This window comes from Carassius auratus, unplaced genomic scaffold (genome assembly GCF_003368295.1).
Source record: "Carassius auratus strain Wakin unplaced genomic scaffold, ASM336829v1 scaf_tig00011242, whole genome shotgun sequence".
Classification (NCBI taxonomy): Eukaryota; Metazoa; Chordata; class Actinopteri; order Cypriniformes; family Cyprinidae; genus Carassius; species Carassius auratus.
The window spans coordinates 29,361-49,247 of record NW_020524184.1 but is presented as its reverse complement, the minus strand read 5'-3'; the positions used below and the strand labels follow the sequence as shown (position 1 = coordinate 49,247).

General features: G+C 37.0%; 2 protein-coding genes and 1 long non-coding RNA gene across 5 annotated transcripts in view; 2 read left to right on the top strand and 1 right to left on the bottom strand.

Moving 5' to 3' along the window:
• Positions 1 to 19,887, top strand: part of LOC113072999 (deleted in malignant brain tumors 1 protein-like) — a gene marked incomplete at its 3' end in the record, with an annotated part of 111,366 nt that overhangs the window by 65,478 nt on the left and 26,001 nt on the right. The gene's annotated exons all lie outside the window — the stretch shown is intronic.
• On the top strand, positions 207 to 2,879 carry LOC113073011 (uncharacterized). 3 transcript variants are annotated; one of them, XM_026245892.1, is made up of 8 exons: positions 207 to 596; positions 772 to 842; positions 913 to 1,092; positions 1,265 to 1,323; positions 1,410 to 1,484; positions 1,558 to 1,620; positions 1,703 to 1,850; positions 2,044 to 2,879. In XM_026245892.1, the coding sequence occupies exons 1-7, from the start codon at positions 379 to 381 to the stop codon at positions 1,805 to 1,807; spliced, it is 771 nt and encodes a 256-aa protein (XP_026101677.1). In that variant the 5' UTR covers positions 207 to 378; the 3' UTR covers positions 1,808 to 1,850; positions 2,044 to 2,879. The 3 variants fall into 3 exon arrangements, with proteins under 3 accessions (XP_026101677.1, XP_026101678.1, XP_026101679.1); XM_026245893.1 differs by lacking the exon at positions 1,703 to 1,850 and having other exon boundaries at positions 2,044 to 2,878; XM_026245894.1 differs by lacking the exons at positions 1,703 to 1,850; positions 2,044 to 2,879 and having other exon boundaries at positions 913 to 1,085; positions 1,558 to 1,696.
• LOC113073018 (uncharacterized) lies at positions 9,945 to 10,643 on the bottom strand. Its single transcript, XR_003280432.1, has 2 exons — positions 10,370 to 10,643; positions 9,945 to 10,281 (listed from the first exon to the last, which is right to left on the bottom strand). It is a non-coding gene; the product is annotated as an uncharacterized LOC113073018 (long non-coding RNA).

Genomic DNA, 19,887 nt, shown 5'->3' with positions numbered 1-19,887 from the left:
AATAATTATAATATATTGCTTTTATAAACAATTATAAACAGACTTCTTAATTTTTCCAATAGTTTGTATGTCTGTGTGATATGTTATGTTTAGCAAAATTATTCAAAATATATTACTGTAGATGTCAAGTTACTGGCCATCAAAATCAGACAATCTAACTGGAGTTTACTGTGAGTAATTAAGATTGTTTGATTGCATTTACCATCCTGGGGGGTATTCCAGAAAGCTTGGTTAACTTACCATTTGATAAACTATAACCTCTGGGTTGATTTACCCCAAACAGGCATACCATGAGTATGTCGGTTCCAAAACACCTGAGAAGAGTTAGCTTAATCAACCTCTGACTGGTTACCCAGAGTTAATGCGCGTGCACGGTGCATGTATAAAGACATTTTCAATGGATCGCCGATTTCACGAGTCACCATGGAAACTCAAAGCGAAAAAAAGAGAGCCGCGTATTTCACAGAGGCGGAGTTGGAAGTTTTAATGCATGCTTATGAGGAGTTTAAGCCAATAATATTAAAAAGAAGCAATACAGCTGCATCGGCTAAAGCAAGAGAGTTGGCTTGGCAAAAAATAACGGACAGAGTAAATGCGTGAGTGTATTAAATTACAAATTTGGTATTGGCTCCCGTTTTATTAAAATGCAAAATAATGAAGTATGACTTATACATACTTTTGAATATGTTAAATCACTATGAAAGCATTTACTTTTCCTGCCATTTTATTTCTTTAGCTTGAAATAATAATGTATATTTCTTATTTAATAAGGTGTAATCCTTCTGGAGCCACAAGAACTTTAAGCCAAGTCAAAATGAAACACAAAAACATTCTGCAAAAAGGTAATATTTGATTACACAATTACTGAACTATTATTATAACAGGATTTAGTATATTCATTCTGTCATGCAGCTAACAGAAAAAAGACTGAAGCCCGTCTAACTGGCGGGGGGCCACCACCACCTCCCCTCACCCCATCTGAGGAGCTGGCTCTGTCCCTTAATAAAGGGCGACCAGTGGTTGCTGGCATTCCAGGGGGCAGTTCATCACACATACTATGCACCACAAGTGATGGTGAAAAAAGGGTGAAATGTAAGTTTACCTCTATGATTTGTTTTCATTTTTTATCCTGATAAATTAATCTCTGTCACTTAAAGGCTTTTTGAACAAGATTAATTTAAGTAGGCTTATTTTATTTAACTGCATATGATGTATTATTTTCTTTGATAATATTGAGAATTTAACGGGTTGTGTGTTCTTATAGATACTGATGGACGGATTGTATTATTGGACTCTCCAGAAAGAACACAGTCTGTCACAGTTGTAAGTGATTTGTTGTCAGGTACTTTTAGGGTTTTTTTTTTTTTTTTTTTTGCCAAATAATGTATACTTGAATATTTGTCTTGTAGGATGAAGATGATGATGACGATGAAGAGACCACATCTGCTGTGACAGAAGTGGACAATGCTGGTAGATCCACTGAGGTATGATGCATACCATTATGATGTATGGCCCCTTTTTGCATTAGAGTAACAAACTGTCATTGTCCTTTCATAGTACATACCTAGGGATTTGCCCACAGATGAGGGTCCTTCAGCCTCAGCACACAATCTAAGCAGGGTAAGAATTTGTGTCCATGTGTCCATATTTTAATTTTATTGTCTGACCAAACAATCTCATTTATTACATTTTTCCACCTTAGTTGCCAGCAAAGGAGCTGTATAAGGTCCATCTTCAAAAACAAATAAGAAAAAGTGGAGATGGACCTTATACAGCTTCAAATGGAAGAGAAAAGGCTCCTCATTAAAAAAGCAGCACTTGAAATAGAATTACTTGAGAATCGCCTTAAGGTGAGAACTTGTCTGAATATTAATCTGTTGCATGTTAAAAGTGGTCTGTCTGTCTCTATCTATCTATCTATCTATCTATCTATCTATCTATCTATCTATCTATCTATCTATCTATCTGTATGTATGTATGTATGTGTAAAGCAATATAAAAAAAAAAAACATTTTAATGAATTTTACTTTTATTGTTTTTCAGGAAATGAAGAAATAAACTGCCTGGCAGACCAGTGCAAAAAAAACTAATAAAAGTAATTTTGACAAATCCTGTCTCTCAAAAGTCTTCCGTCTCTGTTGGCCTCTAAAATCTGTCGGTGTTCCTCTGGGCCATCTTCCTCAATACAAGGAGGGTGGCTCTCTCCTCTTATAGTGGCAATATTGTGAAGCACAACACAAGCCACAATAATGTCGCATGCCCTCTCTGGACTAACCCGGAGCCCACGCAGACACTGAAACCGAGATTTGAGGATCCCTATAGTCATCTCCACCTTGGCCCGTGTTCGGCTGTGAGCCAGGTTAAACCGTGTCTGTGGTCCAGGCTCAGGTTCAGGGTAGGGTGTCATTAAATAGGGCAGACAAGGGTATCCTCTGTCCCCCAGCAAGTAACCATTGTACTGTCCTGTAATGATTGAAGTGTACAACACAAATATAGTAAAAACGAAAAAACAAAAATTGTATAAAGCAAATCATACCCTGCTGAAATGTCTGGCATAATGATGACTCGCGGAAAATTCTGGCATCATGCACAGATCCTGGCCATTTTGCCTCGACATTGGTGATGATTTGGGTTGCCTCACATATTACCTATAGTTAGTGGAAAAAGTAATGACTTTGATGATTTTAAGAAGGGGAAAAAATTAAGTTGTTACCTGCACATTGATACTATGAATAGATTTCCTATTAACATAGTCTCCCTCATTTATTGATGGAGCTTTAATAGGAATGTGAGTGCCATCAATGCACCCAATTACATTTGGAAACCCTGAAACAGAAAGTTTTGGAAGTATGAAGTGTGTGCATAAGGAATACATGTATAGATATTAATAATATGACTAAATATTAAATATGCGTCATATTTTACTACAAAGGACAAACCTGCCACTCTGTGGAATTCGTCTTTAATAACAAGCAGAGGTTTATGGCCAGGGAACTGTACAAACGTGGGTAACAACTGTTTAAGTGCCAGACACACTGTACGAACGGCTCTACACACAGTTGCCTTTCCCACATGCTCTGAATCGCCCACACTGTACAAAAAATGGCCAGACGCAAAAAACCTAAGTGCTATGCACAGAATGTTTTCTGTGCTAAGCGCAGAGCCGCGGTTTGTCACATTTGCGATATGCGGTTTTAAAAGACGTGTTAAATAAACTAATGAATCTTTTGAAAAACGATAACGCTTTTAAATATTCATTAGGGTAAGCAAACACATCAATACGCGGTCTTATAACCCTCTCCCGATGAAAAAAACCTCGTATAATTTGTGCTTCAACGTCCACAGGATCCTCGTCAAAAGGGCACGCCATGCTCACCAACCTTCTGAAACGAAGTTACACTGAAACATAACCTGCTCTCGAGCAGGTTATCTTCAGAGAGTCAGTTGCTATGGTTACATACATACCCAGAAAGTGACCTCTGTTTTTGGAACCGAACGTTGAGGTTATCCACGAACTTACCCTTATACATACCCAGGTATGTCACATAACCTGCTTTTTGGAATACCCCCCTGTGCTCTTGGTTCAGAAGTTTGAATCTCCTGAATAAAATCTGATACTTCATGGATGATCTCATCTGCTGCCTGAGTATGTAAAAGAGTCCCCTTTGCCCATTCCAGGCTCCTCAGCATGGTTTGAAGTCTAAAAAGTAAATGTTTTTTTTTATTATTATTATTTTTATATTAAATAAATTAATAACAATACATAATTTTTTGCTTTGTTTTAAATAGTATATCATGCTATGTTTTTTTAAAAAGAAAGAAAAATAACCTCAAAAGTTATTTTAAAGTCTAAAAAATGTTGTTCTAAAATGTTGCTTTAGAAAGAAATATTCAATTTACATTTAGGCTACACTGTCAATTTTTTTTTATTTATTTATTTATTTATTGAAGCTGCATCTGAATCATTATTTACATACATTTAATGACTAAAACAGCTTGGTTACCAGCATTCTTCAAAATATATGTTCCCCAAAAGAAATATAGACATTTAGGTTTGAAACAACATTGGGGTGGGTAGATGTTAATAAAAGAATTTCAATTTTTGAGAAACTATATAGCCAATATATTTTAAACATAAACTAAAAAAGATACTCACTGCTAGTAGGTGTCAGTAAATGTTTAAAAATCATTCAGTCCATTCGTTCAAACGACTGATCATTTTCAAAGTTGGAATTATTTGTGATTCCTGTAATAACTATATGAGACAGTTCATTCTGGCATTTCCAGCAATGCACATTTTGTGTGTCTACCTAATCAAACACACCTGATTTAACTCATTAGCTCATTAAAAGAAACTCAGGGGACTGAAAAGGCAGTGTCAGATAAGGAAGACATACAAAATGTGCAGTGTTGGGGGGTGCCCAGGTCCAGGGTGGAGAAACACTGTAATGCATCTTGTTTGCTTCCAAACAACTGCATAAAATGTATTAAGATGACTTAACATAGTTCTGGGGCATAAAAGTTAGTAAATTGTGTTAAAAAAAATATTGTGCCATTAAAATTAGCAAGTTAACTCAACAGCTCATGTAATCGTGTCTATCAAAACGTGACCGTTACAACTCTAACTAAATTATTTTGGAGAACATAAACACAATCTTTACCTGTTTAATGATGACTGAAAAACAGCAGGCCCGGGATTATCAGACAGTAAAAGGCGAGTGCAGTCATTAACAGTGTGTTTACACTGCAAAACAAACGCTCTTCTTGCCATCTTCGCGCTCTTGCAAACTGGATGCTCTGTAGAGTTGTGACGTTCGCGAACGAACCGATTCTTTTGAACGGCTCATAAACATGAACGATGGGAGCCGAGTCGCGACTGGAGAGGAGCCGTTCTTTCTATCGTTCTTTTTTCCTATGCGTGTTTCACACAGATTCATACAAATGAGCTCCTCCAGGAGACAGAACAGAATAGGGGGAGGGGCGCGGCCAGCGCAGGCCAACCCTTTATAGCGTGATGATATTAGTTATTAGTTGTGCATGCATTTACATTGCATTTTGTGTTCATTTAAAACGTATTTTAAAATCATTAAAAATGTTCTTTTGTGATACTGTACTTGTATAGAAATTTTTCACTAAAAGCTGTTTTCCACAGACATTCATTGCAGCCCACTTTGTTATTGTTCATTGACTTGAAGGGGCTGATGTCCTATTTGCAAAGTTTACAGTAGTAATAGTATGTAGTATGTAGACATTTCCATTTGATTTATTCTAATTTTATCTACTTTAAAAAAAATAGTTTTCTATCAAAATGTTCTTGTGTGATAACAATGTTCTTGTGTGGAAGTGTCTGTAGTAAAAGCTGTTTTGCACAGAGATTCATTGCAGCCAGCTTTGTTTTTTATGTTTATTTGTGAGTAGGTATTGTATGAATAACATAAGTCAGCATAGTTTTACACACACACACACACACACGCACGCACGCACGCACACACACACACACACACACACACACACACACACACACACACACACACACACACACACACTTTGTACTAAAGGTAAATCAAAATAATGATGTCACTGTCTAAGCAGAGGGATTTGTGCAACCCTATGGAATATAGTCCACACATGAGAAATGAGGTAATAATCAATATTTCAGAATAATTCAAACTCAGATATTGGTGTGTGATATCTGCACTTTAATTATTTGACTACAAATCTCACCTCATAATACCTCCCAGTGATTATTTCCAGGATAAACTGAGATGCCCCCAAGCTGGCTTCTTAAAACTGACTAAATATTTAAAAAGAGCCAAAAGAGCCATTCTTTTGAACGGCTCTTTGAAAGGAACGGATCGCGAAGATCCGGATCCCCTCAAAGAGCCATAAATCCCATCACTAATGCTCTGACTTGCCGTAGAGTCCTCGTAGCCATGAGAGGTGTGTCCATGTAGATGAGCGAATAAATTTGCATCTTAAGTGGCGTGTCGCGTTAACTTAACGTCGGTCGGCGTGTGGCGTTGGCTGTGTCCAAATTCAGGGTCTGCATCCTCCTTAGGATCCTTCCTACCCAGTTGAAGGAGGATGGGTCCTCATCGTTCTCTCCCCGGAGCTTTATAAACACTTCTGTCTGCTCTTTCGTCCTTAGAAGCGTTAAAAACAGCTTCAATCACTAACAAATAAGCTGTGTGTAAGGGGATATTCACACAGGCAGTAAGGAAGGCGCTGTTTTTTTTTTTTTTTTTTACATATACACGTACAAATGTAAAAAAAAAAATGCTTAACGCTAAAACAAAATGTCTAACTAGAAAACCACTGAAAATATATATTTTTGAAAAGCCAGTTTTAAAAAAAACATCGAAAATAATACTCCTCCCCCACTCCGCTACAGCTCGCTTCGTCCTGCCGAAAAGAATTATGGGATAGGTAGGACGCGAAAGGATCCACCACACCCATCCTTCCAATTCGGGGAAAAGGAGGACGCATTTGTGGGCCGCATTTGAAGGATCCTACGAATTTGGACAGCCTTCGTCGCGGCGCTGTGACGTAACATCCTTCAAATGCGTCCTCCGAAGGATGTAGACCCTGAATTTGGACACAGCCGTTATTTTAACGCCTGGTGGCGTCTGGCGTTAACTTATCACGTAACGGCGCTTATTGGCGTTAACTTATCACGTAACGGCGCTTATTTAACGCCTGGCGGCGTTATGAAAACGGCGTTTTAAAATGAATACGGCGTTGAAAAGCACGCGTATTCTGACCCATTTGGCTTTCCATATTAGCGCCGTCAAATACGCCGTCCTTATAGCAGACGCCGTAAAAAACGCGCGTAAACCGTAAAAAACGCCGCAAAAAACGGCGTTTTAGTGTTTGTAAAAAGCGCCGCTTTTAACGCCGTCGGCTTGCCACAGGACGTCGTAAAAAACGCCGTTCTGAATGCACAAACGCGCGCGTTATTTACGGCGTTTTCCTTGTAGTATAATGAGCCACGCCCGCTGATTTCCACAGCCAGTAATAATGAACTGTTCTCATCCAATCAATGATGACCTGACTCAGACCAGACTAGTTTACATCCGAGTTCGATTGTTATTTTAATCACTCGATTGGTTGGTTGGTTGATATGAAGATGGCCAGGAGAATCTTTATTTTGCGTTGTCAGCAGAAGCTGAACAATTGCACTCGACAGCTGACAGAAGATTCTGGTGTACTACAATCAACTTTAGTGAGGTAAGGATTGCTTTGTTTCAGATTAAATAAAACATGGTCGCTGTCCTGCAACCATTTTTCTCCAACCGCAATTAAACACACCTGATTCAGCTAATCAAGCCCTCAACAGCATACTGGAAACTTCTAGTCCGGTGTATTGCAAGTTGAGCTAAACTCTGCAGGACAGTGATCTTCTACGACTGAGTTAAGACACCCCTGTTTCTGAACCTTGGATTTGTGTGCTGTCTTTAGCACTAAGTTGAATGTTCTTATTCTATTCTTAATTATCTCTTTTATTATATTGCTGAACATTTTGCATCCTGAAAATTCAGTACTTATAAGTGGCTTTCTTTTTTTTTAAGGCTAGAAACAATGTAGAGAAGCATTGAATGGGTGAGAGGAAGGCTGATCACTGCACCAGAAGCAGACGAGTTACTCCAAGATCTCAATGAATATATAGCAGAGGTACAAAAGCAAAGGCAGCATGGACAACAAGGTAAGTAATTCTAAACTATTTGTCTTCTGTCTAAACCCTCTAGCTATAGCTTTCAAATTGTCTGTCTAGCAGGTTCTAAGTATAAAAGATCCCATATTAACTTTTAGTGAAGATTGATTGAAATGGTGAACTGAATTTATTACATTAGCCATTCTGAATAGATTATCTCTGATAAGATTGTCTCATCACTTTAAAAATCTTAGTACATTTTAAAATCCTTTTTTTTTTTCTTTTGGCCTAATATTGTATAAACTATTGTGGCCTAAAACAGATCATAGATTTACAATAATTTATTGTTGCAGCCAGTTCCAGTTATCAGGCTCCACTCTGATCGAGGTGCACCCCATTACATATGGGGTTAGAATTGTTGCATTATTCCAAATAAATAGATTATTATCCATAAATAAATGTAACGAGATTCACAAAAATATATCAAATTCACAAATAAATGTAAAGAGTTTCGCAAAAAAATATAAAACTCACAAATAAATAAAGTGAGATTTGCAAATAAAAAAAAATATATTTACAAATGTGTTTAATGTCACAAACACAACTCTACCTGGCATTTATTTGTGAACCGCTGTCTGTGCATTTGTAAATTACTGCACGCATTTGTGGATCGCTTCCTGTGCATTTGTGGATTTGAAACACTTCTAGCGTCGACGTGCAGATAAATCCACAAATAAGTGGACTCCACCCACCGTCTACTTAACCCAATCAGACAACGCCCATGTTGCACTGACCAATCGCAGCACGCTCTCTCTCCAACCAATCACGTTTTGCCTAACAACCAGGGCGGGATCAGACACATGAACGCGAGTCACTCGCTACAGTCTCTTCAACATGGCCGATCAAGAGGAGTAAAGACAGGTGAGTGATGCTAACACAGTAATTAACTGAAGTTTTACCAGGTTCTTGATATGTCATCATTTGTCATAACTAGTGAGGTAGTTTGACAATTTACACCATGATTTAATAAGTTATTATTTGCTCTCAAGCACCATTTCGAAGACTGTCGCATTTGTCTGCCACATACATCAAGGGTGTCTTAATTCTAAAATGGACCATTATTCATTGTGAGGTGTAAATTGTTGTAATTTCTTTACTTTTGAATTTCTTTACTTGTGGCCTACAAAATGCAACCTCCTTGAGAAAGCAGCCATCGAAACAGTCAGCGGATTTATTTTACATTTAGAATTACTGAATTAGTTTATTAGATTAAATAAACTATTACTTAATATTGAGTGCAAGATGAAGAATATGTGAAGCTGCGGGTAGATTCGATGTGCGCCTGTAGTAAGGTTGCCAACTGCCCTAATTATACAGATATACGTTTGGGGTAAGATCTTCCACTGCATATTACATGAGACTCGGTTTTATTCCCCCTTGTCACCCCCCGCAGTGGCATCGTCTCAGATACTACGAGTATGTGTGAACTGAGGGTCATAAGCTGTTGTTACGTTACCTGTAATGCATGACATGACCACAGCCTGTTCATAGATTTATTGTAATTTATTATAAAGCACATTTGAGGAAAAATTGGTATGTCGTTCAGGTTACTATGATTGGAAGTATTAATAACATGTATTTAGTTACCACTTATAGTCCAACTGAACTTCTTGTACTACAAGTGGTAACTAAATACATATTGTTTTAAATAGAGGTAGTATATTAAAAGCACATTTTAGTTTATGGTGTCTCAAAAGAGCACAGTTGAGTACACTTAGATGTTCTTAAGATTATATTTTTTATTAATACTTTGCAAATCAAATTAGCGATATTTATTGTTTCAATATGTATTATAAATGGCTTAATTACAATATAAATCCTGTAAAAAGTATTTTTCAAACTTCTCATTCTAAGACTCATTGCAGTTTGACAGTTTTAATGCATACAACCTTCCATAAAATGTTAAGAGTTGTTTGTATGCATCTTCTGATTATTTTTCCACACAGTTACTACAGACCAGCTACAAAAGCTTACATCATTTTGGACTGGATGGGAAGTCCCATCCAAGAATCTCCAGGTAAATGTTTGGAATGGAAGATACTTCAAGGCTTCTACCTGCAGCAGGACCCTGATGATACCAGCTGAAATAACCACAATGGATAACTTTGCATCTACATTGCAAGCTTGTGCTAACACATCCTCCACTGGGTTTGGACTCATTTAATTCTGGACACTGGTTCATTGTAATTGTTTTTTCTATGTACAAGTAATAATAATAAATAAAGTACTTCAATAACATTTTAAAATAAATTTAATTATTTTACATGTCTTAAAAGGTTGTTTCCACAAGTTTTACTTAAGATACAACTATATATACACATTTACAACCTTGCTGTCAAAATTAGAGCAGCAGAAATAAACCTTCAAATATCCCTTTATTCAATCAAAGTCTGTACATATGTGAGAGTCTTGAGGTATACATCTACTCCAAATGAATCAGACACTTGCAGTGGGTCAATTTGCTCATTTGTGAGTTGTGGCCTGTGAATTACAGGCACGTTGACTGCAAAGTGAACATGGTCAGCATCTCCACCATCTTGTTCAACTGCCATTGAGTCTGAATATTCCATCTAAAGGTAAACAAATAAATCATTTTAAATATGGGGGGTTAATCTAACAGAGCAAAACCAATAAAGCATTGTAAGAAGAAATAATTACCTCAGGGTTAATTATTGGATTCTCTCTCTGGCCAAACACATTCTCTCATCCGACGAACGATAGTTGTATGAGTGACACCTAAAATGTTACTGATGTTTTCCTGGGGTAATCCAAGCTTCTGAAAGTGGATTAGTCTGTCATTTGCTGCCTCACTGTCCTAAAATGCATAATAACAAACACAGAACATTTTGATCAATGAAATAAACCTTGTTCATAATGAAATATTAGTCTAATTGGTAAATACAGCACAGTACTTTAGATTTTTTTATTTTTAGCAGATAGCCAATATTCCAACAATATTTTTAAATGTAACATGCTACATGACCAAGTGGTCATTTAATTACCTTAAAAAAAAAATTTAATAACACAGACGGACGGATGGGTTCAGAAAACACCAGAGAGGTAGAAAACTGGGAAACACTAGTTAAATTACAAATAACGTTATAGTTTTATTTTGGATGTTACTACAGTAATGAGAATTATATATAATAGTAATTAGTGGAGCGGCTTGGCCCTGGTGTCAGATCCCTGGCGATGATCTGCACTAATGCCCGAGCAGCACTTTCACCTTGTGCAGAAAGGCCCTGAACAAACAGTAAGTAAACACAAACTGCAGCCAAATATTTAACTGAACAGACTGTAGTGTAAAGGTGCATGGAGTAACCGTTCCAGTGTGGTGTATTTTGCCGGTTCTCCCAAGGATCAAACTCAGTCAGGGATTTTTCTCTCAGAAGAAAAGACTTTATTTTAAGCAAAACAAAGTCGAGAGCTTGTTGCAAGAAGTTCTGTCGAAATGCTAGGTTGCATCTCATTATATACCCTATATGGGGCGGTTCCACATGGTAAAACTTTTCCTTTAGATTACACTTTACCTAAGTCCCTAGGGAGGGGAGGTCCTTAATGTATGTCTAACCATATGTTATTCATTAGCCCTGTACATTCCTGCACGTAAGCATATTCCTTTCTATCCATTTCCTATTGGATTATAATGGAAAAACAACTAGCAACAAAAATGGCTAGATTCACATTGATTATTCTTGATTGATCAAAATCTTACTAATAAAAATCTTCCACATATTCTCCCCTTTGAGACTTAATAAGTCTCACATTTGATTATTTTTATCCAGAGTGCTACTCCATAATCCAGTCATATTATTTACACTACCTAGTGACTAAATAAGTCACATTGTATTATCCCCAGTGACTAGATTATGAAATTCCACTCTGAGGGATTACTGGACCAAACATCTCTCTCCTAATTTGACATGGAGTGAGTAAAAGATCCAGTCTCCCTAACCCCTCTTTAATAGTAGACATTGTTAAAAGCATGAATATGCAATTGGTTCAGCATATGCCTGGTTCTCACAGTTTTGTATAAAAGGCATAAAAATACATACACATACAAATACAAATCACATCACACATTGAATATCACAAGATTATAAGAGTTGATCTTCAGCTTAGATACCTTATGTATCAATTTCCCATTATCTTGACATCTTTGAATTTAATTTGCTTAGCTGTGGCTTTGACTAGTGACCTCAATATAGGAAGTATACAGTAAAATAGTAAATATCCTGTCATTAATGCCATTCCTAAAAACTTTCCCTATTTAATTATAAACTATGCTCCACATGCTCCTAACTGTAAATCAAACCAGTCTTACATTTTATTATCTTTTCCAACATTTTCTTTATCTATCATTCTTAGCCTTTTCAATTTGATCAGTTCTTCATTAAATGTTCCCTTCTATAAATACAGCATTTTTCCCAAACATAACACATACTTTTCCTTCTTCAATTCACAAATCTTGAGCTTTTCTATTTTGCTCTTTTCATTCTATTTGTTGCATCCAATTGCTCTATTTTCCCTTCAAATCTTCCTACATCCATATTTCCCTTCTCATAACCTTCAAATTCTTCATCTACCATTACTTAAGATTCTCTTTCCATTTTTTCTTTTCTATTTGTTGGCTCATATCTGCACCCAAGTATTTTGATCTCATTAGCAGTCCCATCACTCTCTCATTCTATCTTCACCAGGGAGACTTTGCGAGTCGTTGCAATTGTCTTTCCCTCGTTGGCAAGGGTGGGTCGTTACTAGCACGCCCTTCATCCCTCACTTCATGCTGTGTGGAGTTGTTGAAGCTGGTTGGCGTATTTTAAGGTTAGAGATGTGAACTCAGGTGTCACTCTGTAACTGTTTTGCTGATTCATGCAAGGCTCTCTTGAGATCATAACTGCACCCTCACTGGTTCTCTTTGATGGAGCGAAGCATTCCTTGGTCTTACTGGAACTGCTGTCACCTGTAAATGGAAAACTTAAGAATTTTTTGTTAGTGTTATCAAGCATGCTAATTTGTTCATTTTGCCAGTCGTCCTTCTTGGTGTGACCTGTGGAAATGTAATGTGGGTTGAGGGCTGTCTTGGCCCCTTTTTGAGTTTTCACAATTCCAGTGCTGTCTTTACTATTTTTTAATTCCTTTCAATTTTATTCTCAACAATTTGCTTATTCAGTTATCTCTTTGTTTTGAAAACTGAGTTTCACTATATCACTGGATAATTTATCTAGGTCTATGTTGCTCAGTAGCATAGGCCTTTTGACCTGGAAAACACTCAACCCACTGTATTTATTTTAACAGTCAGAAAGATAATATTTCATCCTTTTGACACAATCAGCTCCATCATGATATGCTGAAAAGGAAGTTAGATGTGGGGTGGACAGAGCAAGCTTGCTTCGCTCTGCCTTCCCATGTTATACGCTGCGCATGTGTGGCACTGTTTTTCTTTCTGCCACAACAAAGACCTAGGTACTGACCAGGAAACTTAACCAAATACATCCATGGTCATTATTTTTCTGGGCATAAGTTTGCCCTGTGGGCCCACATTCAAATTTGTATACAGCTGTTTGGGCAAATTGATTGAATTGCCTCAGTGTCTCGTCAGACACTCTCTTTCATGCCATACAACACCATCATTCATACTTTTTCACACACTTTGACTCCCCCTTTTTTTTTTTTTTTTTTTTTTTTTTTTTTTGCCAAAACTTTTCTTTTCTTTCTTTCCTTCCTTTTTCCAAAATCTCCTAGATTAATTTGTTTAGAATATTAGGCCTAGGCATTGGGCATTTGAGAGAGCCAATTATCATTTCTCAAATGTCATGTGTTTGTCTAATTTAAAGTTTAGTCAAATACTTTTTTGTTATTGCTCATGAGCGACTCTGAGAAGAGGATTGGAGATCTCTGTAAATCTTGGATCCATGACCATCTACATTTCCATCTTGTTATCCCCAGTGATGACCGTATATGTGATTTCATGATTTTGGATCTCTGGAATAATTTTTTATTCAATATTATTTTATTCAGTTTTATCTTAGAAAATTACCTTAAAACAAAATGGAGTGACCAATATTTCTATTTTTTCAACCATATATATTTTTCCTATTGTTCATCAGGATACCCTTTTTTATTTATTTATTTATTCTCTTCTTTCCCAAAGCACTCAGCATTGTTGTCAAGTATTCAGTTGTGCATTTCCCCCTAGTTGTTTAATGAAACTGTCTTACTATGCCAAATCCAGCTCCATGTTTATCTGATTGGTGAGTCAAGTACTCACTTCTGTCTGTCAAAATTATTTTTTCTTTAAGACATGAGGCTGGACTGGTACCTATTGAAAAGCAGATTGAGAAAGTTAGTTAAAACACAGAATTTAAGGAAGTGCTGTGAGACCAGTGAATAATCAAGATTAAAACATAGTAAATAAAATAATGAAATAAAATAATTTAAATTTGAAGCAGTCTCTGTGTGTTCATTGAATCTGCAGGACCTGTGCACTGAAGGGATGGAAGTTCATCTGGTCAGATCATCAGCCTGGGCTGTTGTACTGGGTCGTCAGTCTGTGATGGCACTCAAAGACCTGATGTCGTGGCGTACAGTCTCCGTTGTTTTTCTGCTTCTTCTCAGTCTGGCTTCTGGTTGCTTTCTGCCAGAGTTTTGCATTTCATAATGTTCTTTTCAACCTCAGGAAAAGTCTCAAGTGAAAGATTCACCTTTTCCTGCTTTGATTCAGTCTTCTCCTTGCTGAAGTGTGTTCTTCTCTTTCAAGAGGGGAGGGGAACATCCATCAGCCCCTCCCTCTTCTTCTCTCTGCAGCTGTGTTTGCTGCTTTGCCATTCCTCGACAGACTCCATTTCATTGCTTTCCTTTGTCAAGGCACTGTTCCAGAAATCATCTGAAAGTTGAACACTCAGAGACTGCATTAATCAAATGTACCTATGTAACTTCTGACCAAATTGTTTCTGAGCAGTCAGCTCTTTTTCTAATTTTCACTTTTCAACCTCTTCTTTCAGTGGTCCCTTAATAAAAACTAAATCATCTGGTTGAAAACAGCAGTTCTCTTATTCTTTGTTAGTTAAGCAAGTTCTTCATTGCAGGAAAATAGCAAGCATTTTTCTTCTTTGCAAAATGCAGAAATCAGCTACCTTTATTATCTAAATATTCTGCAATAAAATAAAATAAACCTTTTTTTATAACAGCATGACATGCATATGGTAAAATAAGAACTTCAATCATCATTTTTCTTCTAAATTTGCATACATGATTCAGAATAATCTGGTATTTGTGAATTAATGTTTCCTAACCAACATAAAATAATTCCTATTATTGTAAATAAAATAATTAAATCTAATTCTCTAAGCAACTAGTTCCCTTCCTATTGTAAAATGCCTATAGCTTTTGAATCAAAATGTCTATTAACTTGGTCACCCAATCTTGCTTTCATTCCACATTGCACAAGTTATTTCTTTTATTTTTACATTTAAACAAGCCCAATCTCTGAAACTCTGTAATGGATTAACTTTCATACTGTCCCAGGGATAACAAGAAACAAATTTTAGATGTCTTCACATATTAGATATAAAGTTTTAAGCACGTGCATCTTTTAAATTCATCTATTAATAAAAGTTATTCAATAATAAATGCATATCTTATTTTAATTAATTTATTATTATTTCTATATTCCACCATATCTGCCATTTCTATATTAGTCCATTTCTTGGAACATTTGTATTTATTTTTCTCTAAAACAACCTTCATACAGTTGACTTTATTGTTTTAGGGCTCCTGCATTCCTTTCTCAACACCAGTCTCTGTAACCTGATCACTCCCAAGTGATGGTCCAGGAGGGGAGAGCACCTCTTGCTCCCCCCATGTAATACAACTTTACTGTGGAAACGTCCTCCTTTGTTCTCACTCCCACTACACTGGGCTCAGAAAATTTTCTCCCCTTTCACCCAGACATCCTAAATGCAAAAATCTATTATAGATCTTGGTTCAAACTTTATTGATGCTAATTTCCTAACCTCATTCACACTTTCTGCACTCTTTATTGAGCCAGAGTGCTTATTCTTGCATACTTTTTCCCTTTATTTAAGGGATAATCACACATTAATTGTCCTTTTATTATCAAGGCTCATAATACATTCATCCCTCTCAAGTGGATACTAGTTGCGTCCAACTCCACCCAGCCACCCTGAAGTGACAGTCCAAAAATGGTGCGCAACTTTTACCCACCCAACACAGAATTTATTTGTTTACACATTCATTCGTCCGGACACAGAGACATCCACACAACAAAACACAGCTCACCTAGAGCTCCTTAAGGGCCCACCTATTCTGACCTTCGAAAATTTCACTTATACATTCTCAAAGCGGTATCCGTGGGACTTTTCCTCGCGATTCCTTAATCTGCTTATCCGTTTATCACTGTCCTACCTAGCACAGCTATCCAATAAACACAGACCACAGCATGCCATGTCTTTCTGCCTACACCATATTTGTCTTAAATCGAGGTTGCCTTTCAAGGCCTTCCCATTAATAACCCAAATATGTGCATGCAGTTATTTCTTCTGGAGTAAAACCCCTTTTTCAATTTAGATATCATATTATTTTTCTAAATTTGGAAGAGCAGATTTTAAGTGTCCTTACCACTCAGAGCTGACCAGTCAACAACACACACTAATTATATAAGCAAAAATGCTTACCTTATTCTATGGTGGCCACCACTGTGTGTGTGTTGCTCATCAGTCAGCTCAAAAGCAGTCGTCCACTCTGCTCCTTTCCAGTCCCATCTGGGGTGCCAAATCTGTGGTGTATTTTGCCGGTTCTCCCAAGGATCAAACTCAGTCAGGGATTTTTCTCTCAGAAGAAAAGACTTTATTTTAAGCAAAACAAAGTCGAGAGCTTGTTGCAAGAAGTTCTGTCGAAATGCTAGGTTGCATCTCATTATATACCCTATATGGGGCGGTTCCACATGGTAAAACTTTTCCTTTAGATTACACTTTACCTAAGTCCCTAGGGAGGGGAGGTCCTTAATGTATGTCTAACCATATGTTATTCATTAGCCCTGTACATTCCTGCACGTAAGCATATTCCTTTCTATCCATTTCCTATTGGATTATAATGGAAAAACAACTAGCAACAAAAATGGCTAGATTCACATTGATTATTCTTGATTGATCAAAATCTTACTAATAAAATCTTCCACACCAGTTATATACAAGGGAACATAATAATGAGGAAAGCCAACTTTTCACTAGTGATGGGAAGTCAGGTTCTTTTTTCGAAAACTGGTTCTTTTCGACAGTTAATTTCAATTAACATGTCATGCATTACAGGTAACGTAACAACAGCTTATGACCCTCAGTTCACACATACTCGTAGTATCTGAGACGATGCCACTGCGGGGGGTGACAAGGGGGAATAAAACCGAGTCTCATGTAATATGCAGTGGAAGATCTTACCCCAAACGTATATCTGTATAATTGGGGCAGTTGGCAACCTTACTACAGGCGCACATCGAATCTACCCGCAGCTTCACATATTCTTCATCTTGCACTCAATATTAAGTAATAGTTTATTTAATCTAATAAACTAATTCAGTAATTCTAAATGTAAAATAAATCCGCTGACTGTTTCGATGGCTGCTTTCTCAAGGAGGTTGCATTTTGTAGGCCACAAGTAAAGAAATTCAAAAGTAAAGAAATTACAACAATTTACACCTCACAATGAATAATGGTCCATTTTAGAATTAAGACACCCTTGATGTATGTGGCAGACAAATGCGACAGTCTTCGAAATGGTGCTTGAGAGCAAATAATAACTTATTAAATCATGGTGTAAATTGTCAAACTACCTCACTAGTTATGACAAATGATGACATATCAAGAACCTGGTAAAACTTCAGTTAATTACTGTGTTAGCATCACTCACCTGTCTTTACTCCTCTCGATCGGCCATGTTGAAGAGACTGTAGCGAGTGACTCGCGTTCATGTGTCTGATCCCGCCCTGGTTGTTAGGCAAAACGTGATTGGTTGGAGAGAGAGCGTGCTGCGATTGGTCAGTGCAACATGGGCGTTGTCTGATTGGGTTAAGTAGACGGTGGGTGGAGTCCACTTATTTGTGGATTTATCTGCACGTCGACGCTAGAAGTGTTTCAAATCCACAAATGCACAGGAAGCGATCCACAAATGCGTGCAGTAATTTACAAATGCACAGACAGCGGTTCACAAATAAATGCCAGGTAGAGTTGTGTTTGTGACATTAAACACATTTGTAAATATATATTTTTTTATTTGCAAATCTCATTTTATTTATTTGTGAGTTTTATATTTTTTTGCGAAACTCTTTACATTTATTTGTGAATTTGATATATTTTTGTGAATCTCGTTACATTTATTTATGGATAATAATCTATTTATTTGGAATAATGCAACAATTCTAACCCCATAGCCATACGCTGGATGCGGAGAACCCGCGTGGAGACGGAGAAGCGCCAAGCGCAGGAGACAGATCAGAGCGCAGAAAAAAAGACTCGTCTCTACACCAGATGAGTGGCATGCACCATCGTTGTCTGATATGTTCAGTGGAATTCTGCAAGAAAGTGCCTCAAATGATAATAATATGTTGGCTATTTTGTTCTTATACACACACACAAACATATATACATACATAATATCAGATTGTAGCTATATTTATGCTAGATTTTCTGCTAGATTTCTGCTTTAATTTGATAAAAATGTTTATTTATGCCCTGGCCCTATTTAAATACACTCTCTCAAATATTTCTCAAATGTCAGGCAGATGACAAGCTCAACTGCTCAACAGCTAGATGGTTAACTGTCTGAAGTCCTCATCCCCAGAAGTGATAACAGTCTTGCCTACTGGAGAAGTAATGCACTTTCTAGTCCTACATAGAAAAATTTCAAATGCACTTCACCTAAATGCACTTTGTTTTTATGAGAGAACTGTTCATTTTAAAACCTTTCTGCAGGCCAGTAGGCCTGTACATTATTATTAAATATACACATGAGTGGGATAAATTTTTAGTTTGAATTTTATTTTATACTGTGCATTGTTGCAATGTGCTTAATAAATATTTGCATCATTTGTAATTATGTATTTTTATGTTTTTTTTTTTTAAATAAGTTATGTAATTGTAATTATCTTTGAAACTTTAATATTAATTTATGCAATTGCAATGTCTTAATTTTAGTAAAGTTAGTACACGGTCATAGCAATAAATGCAATGGTACTAATAATTGTCATAATTTCTTTCGGGGTTTCGGTTTTCGGCCTTGGTTTTCTCTTTTTCGTTTTCGGCCAAGAATTTTCATTTCGGTGCATCCCTTCTAAGAACATGTTTGTCCTCCATCCTGCAAAGTTTGGTGAGGCTATGAATAACACTTTAAGATATTAATACCCAAACATGGTTCTCTGATAGTGTTTTTGATGCTATAAAAATGACAATCTCAAGGACTGACAAAAAATATGAATATTTTTACAGGCCTTGGTTTTGGGACCCAAATATAATATAGAAAAAACTCTTCATCTGAGATGTTGCTGCAACCACTTTCCTGGATTCTGACTGATTTGACATGGAATAAAGCCTCTATATTCTATTAGACACTAGCAGGAGAAGACCAGGGTTGATTTGGAGGTCTAAACACACCCTTGCCATGAAAAACAGACCGTTGGACAGACGCGGAACGGACTATTTTCTTTAGCGGAAGCAATACAATCGTTTTTAAAATCAATAAATTTTGTCAAATTATTTATTTATTTTGTAGGTAGCAATGTAATAAGTGGGATCGTGTATAGCTAGGCGGTTGTTATAGCGAATAACAACCCCTTCAGGCTGATTTTTCACCAGCAATGACTTCTGGAAGCTCACCTGTTGGCCGCTCATCGTGTTGAAAACGTCCCTCACGCTAGCGTTTCTTCTTCTCTCCTGTTTCCATGTCGGTGGTGGCGCCGAGCATGTCGCCAACAGCGCCACCTGCTGTTGTGGAGTGCGAATTACATGACAGTTTACTAGCATGTGTGTGGATCTGAAGGCATTTGCGTGTGGATCAGCAAGGCGGAAAATTTGTGCCAAAAGTCACGTGAAAGTTTTTCGTACTTGTAGAATTTTGTTTTGTACTTGAAGGGTTTTGTTTTGTACTTGAAGGATTTTGTTTTGTAT

Excerpts from the sequence above, each read along its gene's own strand:
- LOC113073011 (XM_026245892.1), top strand. The coding sequence starts at position 379 with ATGTATAAAGACATTTTCAATGGATCGCCGATTTCACGAGTCACCATG. Across the intron at positions 1,093-1,264 it reads TGGTGAAAAAAGGGTGAAAT|ATACTGATGGACGGATTGTA; the intron begins GTAAGTTTACCT and ends GTGTTCTTATAG. Across the intron at positions 1,485-1,557 it reads ATGCTGGTAGATCCACTGAG|TACATACCTAGGGATTTGCC; the intron begins GTATGATGCATA and ends GTCCTTTCATAG.